The sequence below is a fragment of the Anas acuta genome, chromosome 22, assembly GCF_963932015.1.
Source record: "Anas acuta chromosome 22, bAnaAcu1.1, whole genome shotgun sequence".
Lineage (NCBI taxonomy): Eukaryota > Metazoa > Chordata > Aves > Anseriformes > Anatidae > Anas > Anas acuta.
Window position 1 is genome coordinate 5,974,329 of NC_089000.1, and position 18,403 is coordinate 5,992,731.

Below are 18,403 nucleotides of genomic sequence, written 5' to 3' on the forward strand. Positions count from 1 at the left end.
GATTTGGTGCAATCAAGTATGAGATTTTGTTTTGTTTCAGCATGTCAAGCTTTCTGGTATTAATACAGATAGCCTTTTTTTCACCTGTATTTACTGAATTGTGTTTGTGATTATAAATAGCTGTTGTGGGGCTTATTAAACATAGCAAAAAAGGTTTGCCTCTCTTGGTTATAGCTGAAAAGCACTACTGCCACCAGCACAAGGTGAATATTTTACCTGTAGTAACAGTGGATCTGTTTGCCTACTCTTCTCAGCACAGAAACATACTTCAGCACTGCATACGTGAAAAACTGCCCTAGAAAGCTGGCCAAGATGCTAAGCTTGCTTCCCTTCCTAATCTTTGGGAAGGCTTCCCGGCAACAGTGGCTAAGGACAGCTCAGCTCCGTATCATGAGCCCTTGTGCACATCATCAGCTACTGCAAGAGAGGGAAAGGCACCAGGAGGGCTGGTAAGGTGAGCAAGTGGCTGTCTTGTAAGACCAAATTGATCTGGCTGTCCTGAGAGCTGGGGCTGCAGAACTGTCCCTGTGTCTGCCTAATTCCCAGACAATTGCCTTCCTAGCAAGCGGCAAAGCAGCACTGAATCGTGCACAGGTCACACCAGGTTGGACTGGGACATTAACAAGGTCTGTAATTGAGACCTCACAGGGAAATCCTGGAAAACAAACTTATTTGCTAGTGTTATTTTCCCTTGGTGTCCTGAACCTAGCTTCCTAGTTTGTTCACTTTGAAAGAAAAGGGGTATTTGTTTTGATAGTTAACATGAAAATCTCATTTGAAAAGAATTCTGGGGTAAACTGCTTTAGCTTCCTTCCAATAATTCATCTGACAGTCAGTAATAACCATTGTCCAGATGAGCTTATATTAGCTATTTTCATGCAGGCAATACACAGCTTTTCAGAAAAATAGCACTACAGATCACTACAAAGCTTCACCATGTAGGTAAAAAGGCTGTAGCTTTTATTACACATTCCCACAGGAATCCACAAGTATCCTCAAGTTACATTTTTCCACTGGTTAGAGCAGAAGATTGGAAGTTACAGTCACTGGTTTTATTTCCTAGTTTGTCATCAACTCATTGTGTGACCAGAGCCATTTGTTTGCAGAGGGCAAAGATATCATCTCATTTTATAGGAAATTAGAATTTCAAGTTAACCTTTCTTTCAGGCATCACAATGTATTTTGCCTACTGCATGTTCTCAGACTGGAAGAACGCCACGTACGCTTGCCCTTATGTCTTGTGCACTGAAAATTACTTGGAAGCATTAATCACAATTTGCTAAAAACATGCAACAAAATCAATCTTTATCCTGCAAAAGTGCATCCTCCCAATTATCGGCATCTTTAGGTACCATATACAAGCCTGTAAGAATGATAGAAAGTATGAAAAATCCAAAACAGTGAAACCTTATGTCAAAAAAGAGAAATAAAACGAGCCATCTGAGAGGTGCCTATGCTATGCATTTCCAAACAAAAAAGATAAAACCAAAAAAGGCTGAGAAAGCGACTGGGTTAGGATGTCAGCAGCCTTCACCCCTTTTAGAAGGGAGGAAGAGATTGTTATTTTTCGAGTCTGCTCGGTACATGCAAACATCCATTTAAATCTTTTCTTTATGCAAGAGAACATAAAATATTCCCATGAAAATTCCACACTCAGAGTTCAGATTCCCCGTTTAAGAGGACAATTAGATTTCAGAGTGGCTCCATCAGGCCAGCCTGCCTCTGTTAGCTTGTTCCCTAATGCTGGCTACCTTCTGTAACAGAAAAAAGGGCGCTGTGGAATTTCACAGGATTACAGTACACCACTGGAATTTTTCAAGTTTATCACAAGCCCTCTAATATGCAAATCAAAGCCTTTTTTCCCACCCTTGTAACAGAAGTGGCAGCTAGTTTGTCTTCGAGTGGCTTCAGCAAAGTGACTCGGAACAAAGAAAACGTCTCCAGATGGTTCTGGCGAAACACCATCTGAGCATTATTAGCAGGGAGATTATTCAATTCGCATTTTGACAATCTCCTCGCACGTATGGCATGTTGAAAACCTGCTAAAAAATAATGCCTCGCTCTGTCTATTTTAAAACACGAAGTCACAGTGCGTCCCCTCTGCCTGGCCAAAGGTTAGCAACTCCAGTTAAGACCTGAGCAGGCAAAGAGAGCTGCAGCCCCCAGGGAAGGGCAGATAGTCCAGAGAACAATACCGGAGCCCATTACCTCCCGTCTGCACAGCCAGCTTTTAATGGAGCTCTCAGCTGAGCTTCAACAATGACAAGTGCCTCAGAGCAAAGTCTTTAATGCAATTTATCAGGGCTGCATACTAACAGTCACTTTGCAAAGAGCTGCTATTGTTAATGGCAAAATCAAACACAGAGGAGGGAAGGGTAGTATTTCTGCAGGAACTAGCAATAATCTAAATTGGCAATGATGGGAAACAATATCTTCTGAGCAACATTGATTAACTGAGATTAAAATGAGATTGCAGAATTACAGCTCCTTTTTGAACGAGAACAGATAACACAAGTTAATTACTGCAGGAGACGAGGAGAAAGCTGAGCAGTATGCTAATGATCCCCAACAAAACCAGAGACAGGGCACCTCGCTCTGTTCTCATCCATCTCAGAGACGCCACACCACGTCCTCTGGAGCTTACCTGAGGGCAGCAGCATGGTACGTGTCGACATAATCTGAAATGAAGAGCTCTCGATTCTTGATAACTGGGTCTGTAATAACAAGCTCTCGTCCAGAGTCTGCCAGAAAGCAAAAACAGAAAACCCCACCAAGACGTTAGCCACAGTCTGAAAGCATCCACCTTTCCCATTTGGCAGGTATTTCTTACAGGTCGAAGTGGGAGGATGTTTCTCAAACACACATTGCTCAGCGTTACAATGGCAAACACTCAAATTGCTTACATGGCCTGTAGGGTAGGGAAACCATGTGGTTATTTCCCATCATTTTTACAGGGGAATTCACCTGCCGTATCAGAAGGGAAGGTGCCTTAGGGGCACTGGATGGCACCTTATCCACTAACCAGTAAATCCTGTCCTACATGGGGAAGAGCTTAGCAAATTTATCACTGACTTTTGGGTTCTGGGTTAACATTTTGGTTTGCATATTTTATTTCTAGCCTTCAATTAAATTTTGACAGCACTGCTTAGTGCTCCAACAGATACACATTGGCATTCATAGTCAAATACAGAAAACTCAGCATTAACTAAAAACTAGAAGACAACTTTTTTTCTATGACTTCTTTAATGATAACCCTCGAAAAAGGCACAAAAATACTTTTCCTCATCTACAAGGGTGCCACATAAAAAAGCAGCCACATTATCAATAGATGTGCACTTTTTGACATTGTGCCTCTAACATATTTGTTAATAGCCTCAAATGAATTAGCGAAATGTATTTTTTGTGCATTTTTGTGCCTAAAGACACAGGCAAAATGTCCTTAATGTCTCCAAAAACAAGAAGTTATCCCCAGCTTTGTACTGTCATGCATCAAAAAGCTGCTGTGTTGCATATGTTAAGCATCAATTTTGCTATCATAGTTCACCTTTGAGCATCTTCAGAATCTTAACAGTTGCCTCAAGGAAACTCCCCAGTAACAGTAGAAATGTTATGTCTCCCCTAGAGGCGGGAGATAAATGACACTGGAATATGTACTGAAGTTTCCTCCTCTGCTGCTATTAAACCCAAGACCACGCTTGTTTTTGTAAGGAGAAAAGGGGAGAACTCAGCTAAGGTGTTTCAGTGACATCACGTATTGCAGTATTAATGAAAGTGAGCACTCAGACGTGCAAGGTAAAGCTTCAAAAGGAGTTCTCATGACAGTACAGCAGAATCAAGAGATTCACAATTTCTTTACACAACTTGTCTCCAGACGGTTAGTTATTAGTACACTGCCCAGAAGGGCTACAAAGCATCCAACGTTATTTTTCTTTTCTAAGACATTAGTCTAATACCACACAGATTTAAATCATACCTGAAAGACATCTGATTATAGCTATGGTCACAGGACATAGACTGGTTAGGACAAAGCAAACCCTATCAGCCGCCTTCCAATGCATTATTCTCAGCAAGAGTCCTTGCTTCACATCCCTCTGCAAGGGTTCTTGCTTTCTGGGCTGTTAAAACTTCACATTCAGAGTACAAGTAAAGAAGGCGTTCCTCTAGAGAGCCTAACTTACCATTCTCATTGTGTCTGTCCTGAACCAGATGCTGATAGACTGAATCTGGGACTTCAGACTGGCGATAGTACCATTTGACATTCATAAGGAGATGGTCCCGTTTACTCTGAAAAAGAAGGTCTAAAGGCATTACTAACAAGGAAATCAGACCACAGCTGACACAATCTTCTACAGTACAAAATCACAGAAGATCTGAGGTGAGACCCAGAAGGGAGGAAAGCAGATTTCTATGGCAATGAACCAAGGGCAGCATGCTAATGAGACAGATTGACTTTCAACCTTAGAGACAACAGCGATCTACTCCATTTTCATGCAGCTCTATCTCTATATCTGACCAGTAAATAGAAGGGAGTCTTTCACAAAAAAAAAAAAAAAAAGAGGAAGGGATCAGAAAAGGACTTCAATTTTTGGCCTCATGCAGCATTATCTTAGTCGGCTAATTCCTACATATAAAATTAATTTAGTGCCAAACACGGGAAAAAGAACACCAATCCCAGCACAATTCAATGTCACCACTCTTAACTGTTGTAACCAGCAGATACCAAGGACAGATGGTTTCAGACATGACCGTAAAAGTTCCCTACTATGCTCTCTTATACAAAAGAGGAGGAGGATGCTCTTCAATCCCAGTAATTACAGGCTCTGGCTGCTTCTGTACCTACCTCCAAGCCAACAGCAAGACTTACACAAAGCCATCTTCCTCAAGGGCTCCTCCTCTACTTGAGAGCCCAGCTACCAGTTGGTTGTTCTTAGAAGGAAACCAGAACATAAATAACACTTGAAAATAATTTTTAGATCAAGTCATTACAGAGTCTGCTCCCGGTTATCTTTGAAACTCGTGGTCGTTGACTCTTCCTCCTACCCAAACACTCGGAGTTCCTCTGATTCTTCCCCCAAGAATGGGAGGAAGGCCGAAAGGGAAACGAGCATTCCTTCGGAGTGATGCAACTGCCAGCACCACTGGGTTTCTGGGCTATGGTTCTCTGCACCCCACTAAGACCAGACTTAACACTCCCATTTAACAGTTAAATCACAGGTTATTGGACCAGAGAGCTCTTATTGTCTCCTCTGGCCACATCAAGTCTGGTTATTACAACCATTTCCACCATTTATGCTCAATAGAAAACATGAAAATCCTCCCATTAAAGGCAGCTCTTGAAGCCTTTGACTAAAACCACACGTAATACCACAAAAAAACTGCTAGTGGCAGCATTGTGCCAGAAAAAAGTTTCCTAACTAACCCAGCACGACCACATGTGCTGTGCACCGAGTGCCTCAAAAACCACTCCAGATCACACTGAGCTTATTTGCACTGTAGGGAAGAAATCCCATTTCATTTATTTATTTTTTAAATAACACATTTTGCAGTTTAAAGGCAACAAACTTGTCTAATGCTTGGAAGAAATCGAGTGGGCGAGTCTGGGAGGCAAAAAGGATTTATGCTGCCTGCTGAACAAGGCTCTGTGCATCACCACCTCTACGAACAGCCTCCAAAATCTGAAGGCAGAACGAAATTCCACGTGGATGTTTTGTTACCCTCCTAAGAGTTCATAAATTGCATTAGTGCTAACGAGGACTGCGTGTTACAAAGACAGGAAGCATTATCTCAGCGTTAGCTTTGCTCTGCAAATTCTCTTTGTTTCCCAGCTGAGGAAGAGCACCCAAAGTGTGCGACACAAAGCCAGGGGAACACTCAGCAGGCATCACTTCGGGGCTCTAAAAGCAGCCCGTTGGGTGCATGGGGACAGCCTGCAACAAACAAGCTCTTGGGTCTTGGTCCTCTTGGGTTATTCAGCACAGCCTGCTGTCTTCTGAACAACAGCTCCAAGGAGCACAGTAAAGGAGAACTAAGTGCCTACGCATATTCCTTCTCCCAAGAAGAAGGAAGACAACAAAATATACTAAGTTTTGGTGGTGGTGGTGGCGTATTTGAACATAGAAATGTTCAGAGGTTAGAAGAGAAGGATGGCACATACTGATGTTCATCTACACACCAAATCACTGCAAACCCGAGCGACCACCAGCAGGCAACAGGAGAGATGTGAGCTGAGGGAAAGAAGCCCTCACATCCTAGCCAACAAGAGCTGGTCACGAAGAGGACAAATGCAGAGAGGGATGAATGAATGGCTTCAGCCTCCGATGTACCCTTACGGTGATTCTGCTACAAGAGAATGGTTTTGGGGAAAAAACAGAAGAGTGACGATGTCGTGTGAAGGCGCATCCTTCACTCACAATATGTGAGAACACGTTACAGCAAAGGGAAGGAGCGAGGGAGAGATCAAAACTGTCAGAGGCTTTCATCATCTTGACATCCCATACAGAGCTACGAGCTGGGAGGTCACGGCTTTAGTTTGGATTAGGCCAAGACTGTAAAGGAGGTGCAATCACTCAGCTTCCCTGTCTTGGTTTCTTGGTACATCACAGAAGAGCACAGGGCTCCGAGCAGCTCTGGGATGAGGCTACAGCCAGCACTTACCAAGCATCCTGATAGACTTGGAGAAAAGAAATTCGGGGCTGAGGCAACGCTTCTCCACTCGCTGCTGCAAGGTCCACCTCGTTCTCTCCCCTCCTCCCAAGAGACCCTCCCAGTTTGTCATCAACACAGAAAGAAAAGGTTTTGGTGGCTGCTGAAGACACTGGTCACTGCATGCAGCAACCTCCTATGCTGGTAACTTATCAAACACAAAGTTTGTGAAGCTGGTGCTTTATATGAATTAAAAGTTACAAGGAGAGATGAACACGGCTCATCCAAATGTGTACGCCTTAAACTATCAGATTAACACCCTTCGGAACAGAAGGCAGCACCAGGCAGCAGCAAACACCACCACCTGCAACTGAGGTGTGCAAGGAACCCTTTTGCTTTTTTAAAACAAAAATCTCTAGGCTGACAGAACTAAAAATACGCTGCCAAAGCAACACACTGCTCCTTGTGCTCTGCTGGTATCAGCTGGGGCAGCTGGGTGGGGAGGGTTTTGGGGTTTGTTGGGTTTCTCATTTGATTTGTTTGGGGCAGTTATGCAATCAAAGCTCCTTCCTAAATACCTTTTAACCATGATTGCTGCTTTTTGTCCAATTAATTTAAAAGCTTCATTTTGAGAAGTATTTTCTCTACTATCTGCCATGCACAACTGGGGGTTTTAAACCCAAAGTTTCAATTTTCCTCAAAACACAGAGCGTCTGTCGGAATCTTGTGCTTCACATTTACATCCTTCCTCGCATTCCTAGACATGCTATTTTGTCAGCCAGCTCTCTAAATATGTATGTCATTTACAGAGCAGACTATCCTCAGAGGTGTCAGGACGCCAACTTCTGTGATAGACTAGTTATTTTAGAGCGACACGAACACAAAAGAGCAAGTGTCCTCTAGTTTATAAAGTGTTACTATATATTTTTTTTTTAACACCATTACATGCGGAGACTGCAGATAGTCGCATGTCAAATTCAGACTTGCAGAAATCACAGAAATGACAAGTGCTTTAAAGTGTCTTTCAGCTCTAAATAGATCCCTGGTGCTACAAAACTCCATTCTCCCCATAAATAAAAACACTGTCGCTGCAGTGCTCACAAAGTACTCACTTGGAGGGGAGGTTGATGCTCTTGCTCCCCCCCCCAACACATTTTTTTTTTTAAAGCATGAACCAGTTTTGGACATTCTACAGGATAAAACCTGTAGCTGGATTAAGCATCCCAGTCTGCCGACACCTGGCCACCCATTTCAAAATGAACCTCTTTAAAAGGAAGGGGGGAAAATTAAAAGGAAGGGAGGAAAAAAGTCCTGCGGGTCCTCTTCCAAGCCACCTCCGTGCTGATTTCCACAGCATGTGTGACAACTCCGAGGTGCCAATTTCCTTCTAAAGCACTCAAAAACACAGTTACAGCACATTACGATTCCCCTCTGAAAGGCTTGCCCGGTCTTTTCCCAGGGTTATGACCAACCTCATTGTGCACATGGCCACAGATGTCCTGCAGATCCTCGCAGAGGGATTTCAGCAGCATCCTTCATTACTCGCCCTATTTAGATCCCCTGCTCAATCACAACTAGCTGGGGAAGCAACGCACCAAATGCTGGCGCTGACAGATGGGCACGCTGGAGTGGGCGAGCAGTGGCTGCTTCAAAGAAACAAACAGCAAAATGGAAACACAGAAAAGAACATCTTTCCTTTCCAACGTGTTTTCAACAATGCATTTTTTTTAATCAGAAAAGAAAAATCATTTTTTCCCTATCAAAAAAAATAAAAAATGGTGTGATTAATTCTAAGCTACCAGGGTTCTCGGCATTATTTTAATAGATGTTGAATATTTTAACAGTGACTCCACTGCTCAAAATAAATGCCTCACACTCAGAAACTCCAGCCCCACAATGCTAGTTCAAATGGAGATACTTCATTTTTAACGCTGTAAATTAACCCACTCCTTTGGGACAGTGTTTGTCGTCCCCCCAAAATTATTTTCCTGCATGCAAGCAGCCCTAATGATGCTCCGTGACTCTGCAGCAGCCTGCCTCCAATGGCAGCAGTAATGGGACTTGCTGTGGTTATCGATCCCCCCAGCCTTCCCTGCCAACTTGCTACCTGTATTTCTACCACTCACTCACTCCTGACATTTATTATCGGGGTGGGGAAGGAATCAGGAGCAGCCACACGAGATCCCCTGGGAAATAAAGGGTGAAGGGACACCTGCGAGACCATTTGGAAAGCAGGAGCCACAAACACAGCCAGGGTCACTTCTTCCACTTCGCTGCAGCACGTGTAATTTCATGCTCTCAGGATATCTTCTTCTGGGCTGCTTTCTAATTAAATAAGAAGAAATCTGAACAGCTGCTGAAGCCAAGGAAATCCAGCTTGGAAATGCAGAGGTCATTACCACAACCGAATGTTATTTTTGCAGCCTGATTATTTCATTTAGCTGCACGCATATTACCAGCTATCTGCAGCACTTCTTCCGAACGGGAGCACTGTCCAAAAGTGAGAGCCATCGACGTGCAGCAGGGAACCCAAACGTGGCACAAGCGCAGGGCATCGTGCTCTTTAATCCCCTCCAACACGAGGACCCCCGCTCGGCTCCTGCCCTCTTAACCCGGACCGACACAAAGCCCGCAACCTTTCCACCCGTTAGCGTTATCTAATGACTGCTCCAGCTACAAGAGCTTTTCTAATAGAAACATGCCTTGATGGCTTATCTCGGCGCACAAGGCAGGCCACAAAGCACCCTCGGCTTGATTGAGCGCGGTAATGGCAGGCAGGAAATGAGAAGGCTTGGTTAAGCCGCGGATAATCGATCAGTGTATTCAGTCAAGTGTGAGCTGAGCTGGGAATAAGCTGCCTGGGGTATCAAATATTGCTGTTTCCAGGGTAAAGGCCCATTTCTGTGATCTATGTAGGAGAAAGAATAATTTATTGACAAAACAATACAGGATTTTTTTTCACCGTGTCTTGCTCTTGACATTTTGCGATTGTTTACAGCAGGAATTTCTCTGGTGCCCCTTTTCTTCACACGCTGAACGGATGAAACAGCTTCTGGAATTCATGAAGTCACCTCCGTGTGCTGGGAATTAATTCAGCCTCGTGTACAAATAACTCTGGGATGTAAAACAGGGCTCTGCCTCGCCTTTCCCTGAACCACCAACCCGTACCCCTGCGCCTTCAGGGAAGCGCCGCTCCCGGAGGCTCTGCAAGCAACGCGGTGCCTGGGCTCCGAGCTGCTCTGTACTCCCCAAAACATCTCTTCTTCAACATTTGAGGCAGAACTGTTTGCAAACATGCTAAGCAGTACGGCCAGGCTATTTGCAGACAGTTGCTTCCCGCAGAAGGAGAAGGGAAAGGCAGAAAGCCCTACAAACACACCTGTAAGTCAGCCCCACGTACCCACGCGTGAGTAGGAAGCTGCCATCTGCTTGCCTGCACCTTTTAGCGCTTGCTCGGCACCGACCTTCCTCTGCAAAGCCCTAAAACACAACTCCTTAGTGCACGGCTCGTTTTGTGCACTGAGGGGAGATGGATGCGTCGCCAGGAACTCCAAATCCAGCCACCGAGGCTGAAGCCTTTCTAAAAACACCAGGTGATGTGTTACTTAGCCGCATGTTAATTCACGGGAGCTGCCATATGTTGTCTCCAACGTGGGCGGTTTGGCATTAGAGTCGCTAGACGGTCTTAGAAAAAAAAAACTAGACTTGAGATCAAAAGAGGCACACTCGAATCCCGCTGTAATACCACGTTAGGGACACGACAGGTTCAGGGCAGCAACACCAGGGCATGTATGGCCTGGTAAGATGAGGAAGACCCACCAGAAATAGCCCACAAATAGCACTAGGGGTTGGCATTGGCCTTAGCGAATTAAGGCTGCCTCACAGGGATGTAGGTCAGCACGGGATTTCGTTGTCCTCCAGCTAGATGTGCTTTTAAGACAAAAGCTCAAACCAAGCTGAGTGCATTTCCTCTTCCCTCTGTCTGCTCCTCACAGCCCTGCCCCCCAAAATCCCTACAGAAATCAATACAGAATAAGAGTTACCAACCAACTCTTGCTTTTTTTTTTTAGTGCCACTCATAAATCTTCCCTTCCCCCACACTCTCTGCTTTCCAGATGTCCAAAACATCCGGAAATAATTCAGCCCGAACCAACCCCGCTCACCCCAGAGCCGATACGCCGCTAATTCAAACCAAAAGGCGACCCCGCACCGCTCCACCCCGGGGCCTGGCTGCGTCGGGAGGCTCCCCCCATGCAGTCAGCTCACCTCCTGCAGGCACCAGCTACGTGCTCACAGCCTGGACACGACCTTTGGTAGGAGATGGGGCACATCAGCCATGCTCTGAGTGGCCAAACAGTCCTGCAGAAGGGCAGGGTCAAGAAGGAGGCGAGCTGAGCACTGCTATAGCCAGACCTCAGAGAGGATAACCCTCTCTAGCCTGCCGGCTGTAGGACCTGGCTGCAGACCTGTAGAAGATGCTCTTTCAGTCCCTCCACCCTACTTTCTGCTCATTCTGTTCTCACTGCTTTGAAATCCACGTCCTCTCATCATCTGCTTCCCAGCGAGCCGCGGAGGGGTGCGTGTCGGCAGGTCCCCCCGATGCTGAGAGGCCGACACTGCTCATGCTGAATGCCAGCGACAGGATATCAGCCTGTGGGTTAGGCACCATATGAAAGGGAAACACGAGGAACAAATGAAAATACCACGAGACAAGGAGCCCTTCCTCGCCAGGACCTCAGCCCCAGAGAACAGCTGTAACAAGCCGCTTGCCACGAGCCACCAAGTTACGCCTGCCTGCACCTGGGGAAAAAAAAAATCTAGAAAGCAACTGAGAAATAGCAGGCTGAAATGGTGTTCTGAGGTTTTATTTGAAATGTTTTCAAAGGACAAGTAACTACCTGGAGTCTTGTCCTTTTACCATATTTCTTAATGGCACAGGGCCATTAAAACGTAGCACAAAGCCCCCTGCTGCCTGCCGAGGCTGAAGAACAACCACAGACGGCTCCTTGTTCCCTGTGTCCTTGCGATCCCACTCCCCAACAAACCATCATCCTCCTCCGTGAGATTATACATGAGGCCAGCTGGGACCAAGCAAGAAACAGCTCTTTGCAGTCTTTGCCTGAGTTATTTGTGTTTTTGACCCAAATTCCCAAACCATTTTCTTCCTCACCAGCACTTAGAAGTAAATGCCACATTCCCTCCTTGCAGCTGGTGGCAGGAACAGAGGACCAGAGCCACCTAAACCTCACAATACATCAATTATCAGAGATTAAATATATATTCAGTCACAGGCCTTTAGCAGCTGAACAACCCAGAAAGCTGAACTGAACCCAGCCTCATTTGGGTTTTCAAGGAGAAAAAAAAGGACGCGACTCATTTTAGGTCACGACCACAAGAGATTTGTGCATTTAAAACAAACGGCAGTGTTTCCACCATAAACTTTCTAGCTTTACTAGAAACAAAGCTGCTTTCTGTGGCAAGACCCAGCAAGTTCCCTGTTTACATATAAATGAAATGCACCTAAGCACACCACCACCCTTGTAACTCCTCTGCAATTCTGACACGAGATAATCTCATCTCATGGAAAAAAAAAAGAAAAAAGCAGTTATGCTTAAAAACCGGCTTGCTTAAAATCAAACTATCATAAGATCTTTGACGAAGGTTTCGGGTCATTGCTTACTATCTCATTTAAGCCCTCTGTGGTATCTTTCTGCTCCGTTTCCCTTTTATGTCCTTTGAATCCCATCTGTGGTTCACGGTGTCAGAGTAACCGCAGCGCCTCGGCGCACAGCTCCCCGGAGCAAGCCTGCTTCAGCCTAGCTGCTGGGGCTGGAAGGCAGCGTGCCCACCCACCTCACCGCCTTTAGAAAACCCTCTTGGGTTCAAAAACACCTTCCCCTTTATGCCAAATGCTCCTTTTTGGGGGATAACAAGCAGCCACCCGTGCTGCTCCTGCAAGTCCTGGCCTGCCTGGGGTGCAAGAGCTGTGCCGAAGGACTCGGTGATGCCCAGGACGCGGCGTGGCTGCACCCAGCCACCACCAAAGCGGTGGAGATATCCCTTCTCCAGCACCATTTCTACTGGTAGCACAGCAGCCCCGTGCATAAAACATTTGGCAGGGTGGCTGCGACCCTCCTGAACACGCTGCCTGATCGCACGGCTGTACATCACACGCACCCCGTGTCAGGCATAATAAGGGAACAGCTACCTAACAACTCACGGCATTACAGATGCATTTAGCTAATCATTGAATATATGCTCTGGTAATTAAATTCCATTAAGGTGTGTGGTTTTTTTTTGAGCATTATCCTAAAGAGGAGCAGTAGTGAAGCGAAGCTAGCATTGAGACCACGCCTGACACTTGCCATGAAGTCATTGATAGGGCACAGCTCACATCAAACTGCTCAGCACCACCAGCACCATCCGTCCCTTCCACTAAAACAAGCAGCACGTAGCCGTGGGACCGTTTGATGTCATCATACGCAGTTTAAACAGATTGCTCACCTTTTAAATACCAAGGGGCAGCGTTTTCTTGAACATCTCACTAAGGAGGCTGCCTTTCACGAAGAGATACCAAGAGCTGGGAGGATAAAACAATCAGCAGACCGTTTACTCTGCAAACCCAGCACGGGGCTGGAAGGGTCACCGGGCTGGTAAAATATCACCTCGTCGTCTGGGGGTTGTTATACCAGAGGAAAAATTAAGGCACCCCCGCAAACTGACCCACTTGGGTTGCAGGCTGGGTTTTACATGATAGAGAAGACAGCAAAAGAGACTGAGCACCAAATTACTGCGGCTTGACTGTTTGAGCACACAATCAAACGCTGTTACTGAGAGAAAGCCAAGCGTACCTGGAAGACAAATAGCTGCAAGGTAAATGTTTCCTCGGGCAGCTTCTCAGAGGATGTAACATTTGCCTGCAAAACGGTCGCTTACCGGAATGTTTGCATCCTCTAGGAAACCGCAGCCACCACGTGCTGCTGGAGAAAAAGCAAACGTCTTAAACCAGAAAAAAAAGCACGTTTTCCACTCATCTCGGGGACTGGCTGCTAAACACGGTCGTGGCACAGCCTTGTTAAAAACCACACTGTCAGGAATTATCGTGAAAGAAACCAGAGCAGCTAGGTGAGGGAACAGAGGAGCAGCCTTAGAAATGTTCCAGTTGCAGAAGACAGGACTGGAGCGTACTACACAGGGGTTGTAGCACAGACAGGTGCTGTCTGCCACCACCTCAGTACCTAGCATTAGCAACACTGGACCTGATTTTTTTTTCTTTGTATTTATATGTAAATCAGCACTAAATAAATATACCCAGGCCCACAGGCTGCAATCTCATCTAAACCGCTAGATTGGAAAGATGTCCTCCATTCATCTGGAAATAGCCCGATATTGAAAATGCTGAAGTCACAAATAACTACACTGGAGAACAAAACGGACGTGTTTACCCACTACAAAGGGAAAAGGCTCAAAGGAGAATTTAGGAGGGGGATACAAAGGAGAAAACCCTCCTGCGGGTGCTGGAAGTCATGTGTGACCAGACACAGGACCGAGATGAAGCACAAGGCAGGAGAAACCCGAAACAAAGGCACACAATTCTTCTTAACCATAGGGTACACATAGCAGGGACACCAGCAGCACCCCCACTGGAGTTACGAGTGGAGTGAATGCAGCCAGGCGCTGCAGATTTGGGGCTCATCATTTGTCTTGGGCAGCACCACGCTCACAGCACTACAACAGGACTAAATGAAGCTGCTAATAGCTGCCTTCTTCAAGCAGGCCAGGCATTATTTCAGAAGGAAAATGCTTGGGGAGCAACTGGTTGCATAAATACAGTCCTCCTACAGAATTCCCATTAATTTACTTCCTTACCAGAGGCACCGAAAGGAGCCCATCTCTGCCAAACGCAAATGCTCAGCTCAGAAGTCAGCAGGTACCGGTACTGGATGTTTGCACCTGGACCATTTTTTTCTGGGTACAAGGCTTAACATGAAGCATGTCATCCTAGCCACTTTCTTTAAGAAGTCTGAAGAAAAACAGGACACCTGGTAACGGATTCTGTATGCAACCCTCACCTGTAACCACAGAACCTGGCAGAGCACCTTACAAAAAGAAAAAAGTCACAAAAAACACCTTAACCAAGTGTTACTAAAACTTAGGGGAATTTGGGCAAAACCTTGTTTGACTGTTTTAGAGATAGCTTATTTAGATTACTCTCGTTATTTAGATTACTTTCCTTTTATCAAACACCATTTTCTCAGCATGACTTACAAAATTGTTTTGAAAAATCCCCATCAGCTTAGTTCTTCAAATCGCTTAAGAGATTATATAGCACAACTGGCTGCTCTCCCCTTCTTGGAGGCATACATTAGAGAGCAGAGCCTCCTTAAAGTCAATATTGAAGCACATGTTTGTGAAGCTCGGGCACTTGCCTTCAGTTTTGGCCACAGCACCTCGCCGTTTGCCTGCCCAGGCCAACACAGGGCAGGTGCTGCATGCTCTGATGCTTGGAGAGCTGCAGGAACGCTGCTGGGAACAGAGGGAAGAGGAGCCCCAGCTCACTGGGAGCCTGACCCCAAAGGTGTGCAGCCACCTGAGCACTCCTTACCTTCGAAGGGAAATCAAATATTCATGCCCTGGCACCAGCTACCCGGCGACGAGCCATTTCCCAGCACTTACATTACTGTGAGCTATAGCACTTGTCCTCCAAGTGATTCCCGATGAGTACAGTAATAAATGAATCTTTAATATGATGCAATATTAGCTCAAATTTAAATATTTACGATGCCGTTAGCATATTTCAAATGCAGGCATGCTCCAGCTACTCCCTCAGCTGCTCATTTTCCTGGTCCGCTGCCGCCTGTCCGGAAGGATGCTCGGTGGGCTCAGACAAGCACACACAAACCACGTCTGAAATCGGTATACAATTTTCACAGATTTCCTTACAATTTGCTTTAACTAAAGCAGGGAAGCACTCAATCACAGTCTACACAGGCCATAATAATATCCTTTGATCATGAGCACAGCGCGGGGAGCAAGAATTCTTATATTTATGAGCAATTTTGCAATACAAATATGCAAAACACCACAACACATCGGGACCAGAAAACCAACGCCTTGAAATAATAGCTTCCTTTTTTTTTTTTGAAAGCCTATTTCTCAATCTTTTCAGCAACAGACGCTCTGAAAAGCATCCAAGGGAATGCCTTTCTGCAGCTCTCTCGCTATGCCATATTATATATTATGCACCTTCTTTCTGTCTCACCGGGTCCTAAGGTTCAGACATATCAAAGCACCTAAAGGACCTAATTGCCTCTTTTTTCTTTTTTTTTTCTTCCCTTTTTTTTTTCTCCTTTAAACATGAAGAATATGAAAGCAGATACTGAAGCTGGTCCTTGTTAGCAGGCCCATTTTCATCTCTTTAAACTCAAAGAGAGTAATTCCCTTGAAAATTGTCACAGCATTTTGGCAATCCATAAAGAGGAAGTTCAACAGCCTTAGGTCACTAATCATAACTACAGCAGATACAGAGCATAAATTATGTCTTAATATTTCACAGTAGTGAATCATGTATATTCTTTTATCTTAATTACTTGATTCTTTCTATAAATCAAATATTCCAGACATGTTTGCAGCCAGTAGGGTGTAAACAGCTGCGGTTCCCTTCTCTAAAGCGTTCATGTTCCATCTCCCTTCCTTTCTGCAAGGTTTTGTGCAAGCCTCATCATAACCATTCCCTCCCATTTTCTTTTATGGGTAGATAAAGTGACAAACAGCCAAGTGCCACCTTTATTGCTGCTCCTGTTGCACAGTAAAAAAAAACAACTGGGGAAGTGTCAAGTGGCCTTCCTCTAATCGAGAACCTTTCCCATACACGAAGGCACAGCTGTACGGATGGAGTAACCAATGTTTTATTAACAGAGCGAGCTACTCTGACATCTCTCAGACACTCCCAGCATTTCACCAAGAAGCACCTTACCCTGTCTCGTACACATGGGATACGCACGCACCTCCCAGGCTACTTCTCCCACAAAATTAGGATATGGAGCACCAAGGACCAGGTGCAAGCACTGTGGGGTTAGCTATGTGAAGCAAGTCCATCCAAATCACGTCTCCTGGAACTCTCAGCTGCAAGACACTGCAGGACGGATGAATCCCTTTCCCCTCACAGTCATCATCAGTATGAGACATGGCCAGCAACAGCACCTTTAAAATTCAGCGTTGTAAGGAACTACATTTGTTATTTGACCTGCCAAAACCCTCACGCTGGCTCTGACTAGTAATGAATCCACTTCGTGCACATCTTAACTCTAAAAGAGAGCACTGCTGCACAAATAGTTAGCTACAAAATTTGCGAGAGCAAGACCCAAGCCTTCAACAGCCTTGTCCCAGCTGTGTGTAAACAGTGCAGCACTAAGGAGATGGGTTTGACAACAGAAAGCATTTGGAAAGACGAGATGAATCCTTCCAGTCTCGTCACCTGTAATTAGGCTTTGTACCCCAGCATGCTTTTTAAGGTGTTCTCTTGTCATGTTTTGATTGCGTCACTCAAGAGATCTTTTTGTTACAGAAATTCAGTAGAAACACGAGCTGTATGTCACGCCTAATGTGCTCTTACCCACAGACTGCTGCGAAGGCATTGCCATCATTTAATTCAGCAACAAAGCCAAGGCGTGCTCCCATCTCCAGAAATTCACCACAAATCACAGCGACAGGAGCAGACACCACGTCAGGAAGCCCAACCCAGTGCCTGCAGGAGCTCCCAAGTCCTCCCTCATCGCCTCCACGTCAGGAACATTTCAGCTGCTGAAAAACAACTTCCAGAGCATCGCTCCTTGAGCTCCTAGTGCCAGAACCTTACCTCTGGGGATCCTTCCATTTAGCTGGATTTCTGTTTTATGTTTGGTGCTGTAATTACAAGCAGCATTTTACTGCTATAAAAAAAGAAGTTTTACAAATAAAAGGAAAGTGCAGTTCTGCACAGCATCCCTGAGTTGTAGCAACAGTACCCACAGGTGCGTGGATCAGATGGTTTACAGAACCCCTCAGGTAACGGATTTTCCAAAAGCTCTCGAATAAAATTGAAGATTTGCTCAGCATAAACCTTGGTTTTTATAATTTTGTGTTGCTTTTAGCCTTAAGATGTGCCTAGAAACAAGGCCCCAAAAGGAATAAGCCAAAAAAAAAACCACAAACCTACCAACAACCAGAAGTTCTGCTTAGAAAGCCGAGGAGGATACTTAAGCACTACTGATTTAATTAAAGAGTTATTTTCCTTTTAAATACCCTCTAATGGCCCAAAACGAACGCAGGCTGATTTAAAATCAATCATTTTAATCAAAATTACAAGTTCAAATTCTCCATGGATTGGCATTCAGCGACTACAGAGTCAAAAACGCACATCCATCACAGCCCTGCTCCCTCCTTGCTCCAAAATCCCAAGCCAGAAGAGCGGGGTTATCTTGTTCCTGCAACACAGCCGAGTCTCAGGGTGATGCCTCCAGGCAGCCAGCCAGCCCCCAAGCCCCATTTATGTCCCCAAACAAGCCCTGAGCAGCACGCAGACCTCACGCCTGCCTTCTGGGGAGGATTTGCAGAAGACCTGAAGCTCTGTTGGACCATCACCAGGTGCAACAAGTCCTGAATGTCAGGAAATGGCCATGGAAGAGGGAAGGAGGTGCCCAGACAAGCTGATGAGGGGCAGGGGAGGCCGAGCAGTGGTTTCTGCCTACGCTCATGTCTCTGCGTGGGTTCAGGTGGAGAG

The 18,403-nt window shown here is 45.5% G+C and overlaps 1 protein-coding gene across 8 annotated transcripts in view; it reads right to left on the reverse strand.

The window, feature by feature from the left end:
• The window catches only part of RERE (arginine-glutamic acid dipeptide repeats), a 222,667-nt gene that overhangs the window by 103,982 nt on the left and 100,282 nt on the right, over positions 1-18,403 (reverse strand). For all 8 annotated transcript variants that reach the window (XM_068658416.1, XM_068658409.1, XM_068658413.1 and 5 more), the window contains 2 exons: positions 4,179-4,284; positions 2,645-2,741 (listed from right to left, as the gene is read on the reverse strand). In XM_068658416.1, coding sequence (XP_068514517.1) covers positions 2,645-2,741; positions 4,179-4,284 — 203 coding nt within the window. The remainder of the gene's footprint in view (positions 1-2,644; positions 2,742-4,178; positions 4,285-18,403) is intronic.